This window comes from Homarus americanus, unplaced genomic scaffold, assembly GCF_018991925.1.
Source record: "Homarus americanus isolate GMGI-L3 unplaced genomic scaffold, GMGI_Hamer_2.0 scaffold56009, whole genome shotgun sequence".
Taxonomy (NCBI): domain Eukaryota; kingdom Metazoa; phylum Arthropoda; class Malacostraca; order Decapoda; family Nephropidae; genus Homarus; species Homarus americanus.
Window position 1 is genome coordinate 1591360 of NW_024739542.1, and position 7486 is coordinate 1598845.

Genomic DNA, 7486 nt, shown 5'->3' on the forward strand with positions numbered 1-7486 from the left:
ATGCTCAAACGACCTCGCTTGGTGAGGTAAAAGCCTATTGTGCTTTTACCATTACTCTGTGATCTACAGCACTTAAACTACCAAGTGCAGTAAATTTTGTCCTTCAGATTACACACCTCAGTAAGGTCTCTATAAATGATGTCCTTTTCATCCTCTAAAATCCTTTCTCTTAATTCTTCCACCGAGCTGCTCGTTAGTTGCCATTTTTTGGTGTAAACTGGACAAATCAGTTCTCCTTTTTTTATTTCATACTTGTATATACAAAAGAAAATCTTCATAACTTCTAGTATTATCATCAAGTATATACTGTAATTATAATGAAAAACATTTGCGTTGGAAACCTACCTAAATTAAGTAACCTTTCTTCTATTTACCCCGACATATATCCTACACTTACAAAACGTAGGAGTGGTTAGGAAAAACACTAGAGCATTAACCACAATAATTTAAAGCTTTCCCCTTGTCCGAAACAGGAGGGTACGTGTGCGCGTGTCCTGTGGGGTTCAGCGGCCAACACTGCCAGTTGCCTGACGTAGGAGAGACCTCGTTAAAATTGTCCCTTGGAGCCCTGCTGGCCATAGTGGTATGGTGTACCTTCCTCCTCCGTGAGTACCTCAACGTGTTTTAGTATGAATATAAGGGTTCTTAATAATTCCTAACTCTTCTGTTTAATAACAGTTATAAGACAATCAATTTTTAAGTATTTTCATATATATATATATATATATATATATATATATATATATATATATTAAATCCTTCCACGCTCAGATATCTTCACCATCTTGCATGTAGACGTTACAAACTGCTAATAGAAAGATTCGAGGCGGTGAGAATTTTCAAAGTGCGTTGTATAAGGAGCACAAGACCCGGGCATCACACCCACATAGCTGGATAGTGAGAAGTCAGGTTAAAGATGGTATCGTTAACTGCGAAATACCTGATAAGAATCATTTTTTGTTTAGTGTGTATAAGAAGACAGAACTACCAATGGCACGTTAACCATTAAAAATGCAAAAAATATATATTTAAATTACTGATTAAAAGTTATTATTATCCTCATTTTAACACAATAGAAAAAAACAGGTTACAAAAACAATAATGTAGGATGCAGTTGTTGTTTTTTCAACGTTTTTAACTATTTTTTCTCGTGTAAATTAGAAAAAATAATTCTCAAACTTCTAAACCAATGACGGTTATCACAAAACAATTTATTCTGTACGTAATAAAATTATTATCCAATATTGTTTTTTAATTTTATTCTTTTTTCGTGTTGTATAAATTAATCGAAATAAATTCCCCAAACCATAAAAAACCAATGAAGAGTAAATTCACTCCCATAAATCTGGAAAACGCTGTGAATATATCTAACGTTCGCACATTCAGTAACATCCCGAGGCCAAATTCCATGCACATCTTTTTTTTTCAATTTCCATAATTAACATTATAATTATAACTTTGCAATTTATTAGTGTTGTTAATTTCCCACTAATCGTTGTTGAGCTGAGCACGAGAATATTTTCCTGAGCTTATTACACACAAGTTATTTTTTTCGTATATTTAATTTAGAGTAAATATCAAGGGCCAACACATCGTCGCACACTTTCAATTTACCGAGAAACGAGTTACAGAGAAAGAGATAAAAAAGAAACGTGGAGAGAGAGAGGGGGGGCAGAAAGAGGGGAGGTAGGGAAAGAATGGAGCGAAAAAGAGATAGAGAGGGGGAGCAGAAAAAAGAAAAAGGGAGAGAGAGAGAGGGGGGGGACAAACAGAGAACGAGACACAAAGAAGAGAGAGTTAGAAAGAAAGAAAAAATGAGTAGAGAGAAAAGGAGAGGACAGGTGACAAGAAGAAATTTAGGAGAGTAAATTACAAGGAATTAAAAAATGTGGAAAGAGAGACAGACAGAAAGACAGAAAAACAAAAAAAATTTACAAAAAAGAGAGAGAACAGAAACCAGATAATGAGACAGAAAGAAATAATGAAATAGATTGCAAGAGTGATAAAAACTTAAACTAATAGAAAGTAAAAATATAAAGAAATTATATAACAAGAGGAATGAAAAAATAAATGGTGTAAATAAAGAGATGAAGATATACTGTATTATAATCACATATTTTAGAGATAGTAAGTGAAACCTGGCAAGCCGGCACCGTAGAGCTTTACCATAGCCGCTCAGTTGTAGACAATCCGGCGATAGAATGTACTGTGCTCTCAAATGTTGTTGGTTACTATGTGAACAGAATTTTAACTTGTTTCTAGTCCTAATGTTAAAACATAGATGACGATACACTAGAAAAATAAACATTTAATTAATACTTGTACGCTTATGATATTTTTAGAAGTATATAAGGACTCAGGCAATAACGATAAAAAATAAATTTCTTTTTTTTTTATCTTTATAGTAATACTGACAGTAAGCTTATAAAATAATATTGTAAGGATATAATAAGTTTAGTGACAATCGCTAAACATAAAATAACAATCATACATACAAATTCTTACATCATATTAAAAAATTACATTAATGTATTTGTGATCATCATTCATATCATTAACTACTGAATTATATAATATGCATAAAAATAACAACATCAGGAGTGTGTTTTTGTTAGTGTTTAAAATTGTCGTGAATGTTACTTAAAGACCATGGATGATGAAACAGCAAAGTGCATTAGAGTAATTACAAGGCTTACCGGATTATATTCACTGGAGGAGTATTGTCTGTCTGTCTGTCTGTCTGTCTGTCTGTCTGTCTGTCTGTCTTTCCTTCTCTTTATTTATTATCTCCTCTCTCGGTCTATCTTTACGTTCTTTCTTTCTTTCTTAGTTTGCTCTTCTTTGTCTGGTTGATTCTTTTTATGTTTAGCTATATTTCTCACTCTCTCTCCCTCTCCTCCTTTCTAATTTACTTTCTATTTTTCTCACATTCTGTCTCTTTTTCTCCTGTCCTTTCCCGCCTCTTTCTCCTTCTGTCTGTTTCTCACTTTTACATTTGGGCTTAATGACCAAGGAGACGTGAGTGAGATCTTCAATACCCAAGGCACGTAGTGTACCTGAGTTTGTCTTCGTTTTAACTTTGTTGTATTTATAATTATATTAATATCTCTCTCTCTCTCTCTCTCCTCTCTCTCTCTTTTTCAATCTTTTTATCTTCTTACCTTTTATTTTCTGTTTCTCATTCACTTATTCTTTCTTCGTCTCTTTCCTCTTGTAACTAAAACCCCATTGCGGTTTCCAAAGTGCGACCATGGAAATATTAAACACAATTTCCAGCGAAACTTTCTTCTGTTACACACTTGTTCCTTGGTGTATATGTAACTACGCAACTACACCTTTAGGGACTACCTTTATGGTAATCATCTCATGTTTTTGAATCACTACGTAGAGTTGGCTGAAAACCATCTTCTTGGATAAAGCGTATTAGGTGGGTTGGTACTCGTTAACTAGGAACTATTAAAGAGAATTAATTTTTTTGGTGTGAATTCTAGGAGGTTAATCTCGTAGGGTTAAAAGCCAAATTAGGTCTCAATTACTGTAGGTCTTAGTTTTAATAGTTCCCATTTATAATAAGACCTAGTTCTAATCGGTTCCAGTTTTGATTGGTCCTAAATTCCTAATCCATAACCTATTGTCAAGATAGTCGAGTGTTTTTACAGTGAAGGTGAAGAATTTAACGGTAGTAACACTGAAGTATTCCCTCACAGGTACATCCAGGTAAAAACATCAAGGTGAAAATTCCTAAACAGGAAACATTCGCGTTTGATATCTTTAAGCAGAAGCTCAAAACACCACCATGGTAATCTAAATGATACTTCCAGTCAAATTCTAATTAATCAGATGCTACAGAATCTATACCTAGCTGAGAATTGTTAAGGAATAATATCAACTATTAAAATAATCGTCTTAAGAACCCAAACATCTTCTTGGCAGGGCCCCGAGTCATATATCCATCCTCACATACGACAAATAATGGTTGTTTTTACAGTGTTGATCTGCGCCTTCTTGCTCCACCAACACCATCGTCGCTCAGCGGTTAGGAGAGGCGAGGGAGACGTGAAGGGAGGGCCCCACCCTCTGAGAGAGCCCGCGGCCACGCCCTGCACGCCTACGCCCAACCTGCTGGAAATGCAGTTGCTCAGGCCGCCTAGAGCCAATGGTCAGCCCGCCTGGTCCAGGAACCCCAATATTGCAGGTGAGAGGAAGCCTGAGTGAGGGTGTGGGGGAGAGAGAAGTTGAAGGGGAGTGAAGAGAGAGAGAGAGAGGCAGGTGAGGATGGAGATTTGGAGGATGGGGGGGGTGTTGGAGGGGTAGGAGGGATGGGAGAAGTAAGAGTGTAAACGTTTTTTGTGTAAAAAATCTACCATGTGTGCTGGAAATACTGGATGATACTGTGTCTGTATATGTATATGCGTGTATGTGATAGTATGTTTATATCTGTATATATATATATATATATATATATATATATATATATATATATATATATATATATATATATATATATATATATATATATATATATATATATATATATATATATATATACATATATATATATGTCTGTATACATAATATCATTTTATGTATGTAAGAATTTGCATGCATGTAATTGAGAGCATTTATATATTTGTGTAAGTATATGTATACATGTATGTATACACATCTATATATGTGCGAATTTGTGTGCGTGAATACCTGTATGTGTGAATATGTACATGCAATTGTATGCATTTGCATTTATGTATGTGACGTGTATATGGAGTTACAGATGCATTGGCAACAGATGTGTCTACAGTGTGTGTGTATTGATCACCACAGTCTTAGAGTATTTATGATCATATGAAACTAAATGTAAACAAGAACATCATTAGTGTAAATATAACATCACCACAAATGACTTGTTGATGTTTTACTCTTTTAATTATTCTTTTTTTTATCATCTGTTTATGTTTGAGATCTTCCTTCCTTCATCCACCACCTGGTGTTGTATTTGATTTTATGGCTGTTATTTCATTATTCTATTTTTCCTCTATATCCTCTTTCAATCTCCCTCCTTCTATCTTATTTTTGGTTTCTTTCTTTGTATCTTCCTCCTCATCAGTCGGCAGTTCTCCACGTCCTTCACCGCCGCTTTCCTCCACCTTATCTTATCCTCGGCTTCCTTCGTGGCGTCCTTCTACCTGATATTCCTCATTATTCTTTGCCTGTCTTCATCACATCCTTCTACGTTATCACTTGCTACTCTCTCTACTAATATATATTTTTTTAATCTATAATGACCAGTGAGGCCTTAATGGCGGCGTCTTAACGGGTCCATTATTTACCTCCAACCATTCATCACGGCCTGAAGACAAATCGGTCATTATCAAGTAGGAACCATTTATAACTGTCTCCTACAAGTATCGTTGCGTCTCCGGGTAGATGTGGATGTGCTCCAAGTGGACGCCGCCTCCGTCACCAGTAGTATGGAGGACCAGAAACGCGGTAATGCCTCCTACACGTCGGGTCAAGGAGGACATGAAGGTGGAAGAGTGGAGGAGAAAGGGCGTAAACGTGGAGGAGGAGGAGGAGGAAGAAGTGGAGGAGGTGGAGGAAGGAACAGCCCACCTGCCGGAGACGACTTAAGGAACTATGCTTACGAAGGTGAAGGGTCATCCCCCGGATCTCTGTCTTCCTGTAAGTCTTAACAGTGAGGTAAGAGAGAGAGAGAGAGAGAGAGAGAGAGAGAGAGAGAGAGAGAGACGCGTGAGAAAGACAGAGACGCGTGAGAGAGACAGAGACGCGTGAGAGACAGAGACGTGTTAGAGACAGAGACGTGTAAGAGACAGAGACGTGTGAGAGATGAACCAAGAATGATGGAGAAAACCTACAGTAGTTCTAATATTTAACACAGAAAAGGACATATGAAATAAAAGTAAACACATTATAAGAAAATGGTAATATTCTGGTAAGTTACATCAATAAGTTTTCCTTCCTTCAGGTTTGGAAAGTTGCAGCGGAAGTGCCAAGTTCCTGGACGGTTTCCGGGAAGTTGCTCACATGTTAGAGTCTTGGGACCCGACCAACCACCAATCAGCGTGTATCACCACCAAAACAAACGGTACCAAACGTGACACCACTCTACCAATTACGAACATCCTCTGCGATGTCCACGCTGCTATTGGTCCAGACAGTGCGACAGATTCTCAATTTCAGTCAATAAAAGACCAGAATCTCCATCCAGAAGTGATAGATACGCCCATTCCTTTGCCCATACCCGACCCACCACGTGTCTTCATGAGTAAATAATAAATTTTAATTAATATATAAATGACACTTTAAAAAAATAGTAAAAAATAATTTATTTAATAAATGTATTCAAAAGTCACTATTTCTCCCCCAAAGGAAAGAAACACATTTTTGTCCCTGTGTTTTCTTTTCCAGTAAACCATAATCAAAAGTCACTCCTTCAGGTCTAAGGCAAATAATTTGAAATTCATCATATTTCAGTTATTAAGGTTTTTGCCATTTTACAAGGATCAAAAGGAAGGAATGGAGATATATTTATGACTTACTTTACCAGTTCGTGTTTAAAACTCTCTCTCTCTCTCACACACACACACACACACACACACACACACACGTACTTTTGCTAAGATACTCGTGCATTATCAAGCATGAACGTACCTTTTAGCTTACCTCTTACTAAATTCAGAAAAATGAAATAAAAAATATAAAAAAAATAAAATAGATAAATTGGATACAAGAGATTTTGTTTGTCATATAAATGCCACGTCTTTAGTGAGTTGAAATCACCTAAATATATAGACCAATATACGTAAGTGCTTCCGTGTTTATTTCATGAGAAATTAATTCACTGGAGAACAGGGGCCGTCTTTACCAAATTGTGAACATATAACGCTGCAAGATGAGAGAGAGAGAGAGAGAGAGAGAGAGAGAGAGAGAGAGAGAGAGAGAGAGACGATGTTAATTCTTATAATTCTCTTCTAAAAACCATACAATAATCCTGGTTCGACTTTTACAGCACATTTTCAACACCGTGGTTTTAGACTGTTAACAAAACACACTTAAATAAGCAAAACCTCATTCCCTCGACCCTGTCCTGTTATCTACTGTCCTGTAACTAGTTTGGGTCACTAGAGAAACAATTTTATAGGGATAGTCTTGGCAAACACATGGGAAAAAGGTTGTGGGTGAATCATAAATTTCGAGTTACTCTTTTTCACTGTCGACATAAATACGTAACTTATCAGACATATAAGCTTCGATGACAATTTTGTAACACAAGTGGTTTATCCTCGATGACGTCCTAGGCAGCTACTGTACCTACTCGGGAAGGTCTTAGTTAGTGAATCTCGATATCAGAATTTTTCTTGATATTTGAGGTAATATCTATAATAATGTGTCGTTTAATAGAATGCAGAGGATACAAGATTGGAAGAAATTTAGGTATGTTTTGATACTTAAGAAATTTCAATAGGTA

At 36.3% G+C, this 7486-nt stretch overlaps 1 protein-coding gene across 1 annotated transcript in view; it reads left to right on the plus strand.

Annotated features, from left to right (window-relative positions):
• Positions 1 to 6584, plus strand: part of LOC121874808 (putative neural-cadherin 2) — a 103456-nt gene extending 96872 nt beyond the window's left edge. The window contains exons 23-26 of the mRNA XM_042379095.1: positions 474 to 605; positions 3989 to 4195; positions 5425 to 5679; positions 5984 to 6584. Coding sequence (XP_042235029.1) covers positions 474 to 605; positions 3989 to 4195; positions 5425 to 5679; positions 5984 to 6291 — 902 coding nt within the window. The 3' untranslated portion in view covers positions 6292 to 6584. The remainder of the gene's footprint in view (positions 1 to 473; positions 606 to 3988; positions 4196 to 5424; positions 5680 to 5983) is intronic.
• Positions 6585 to 7486: the final 902 nt, after the last annotated feature.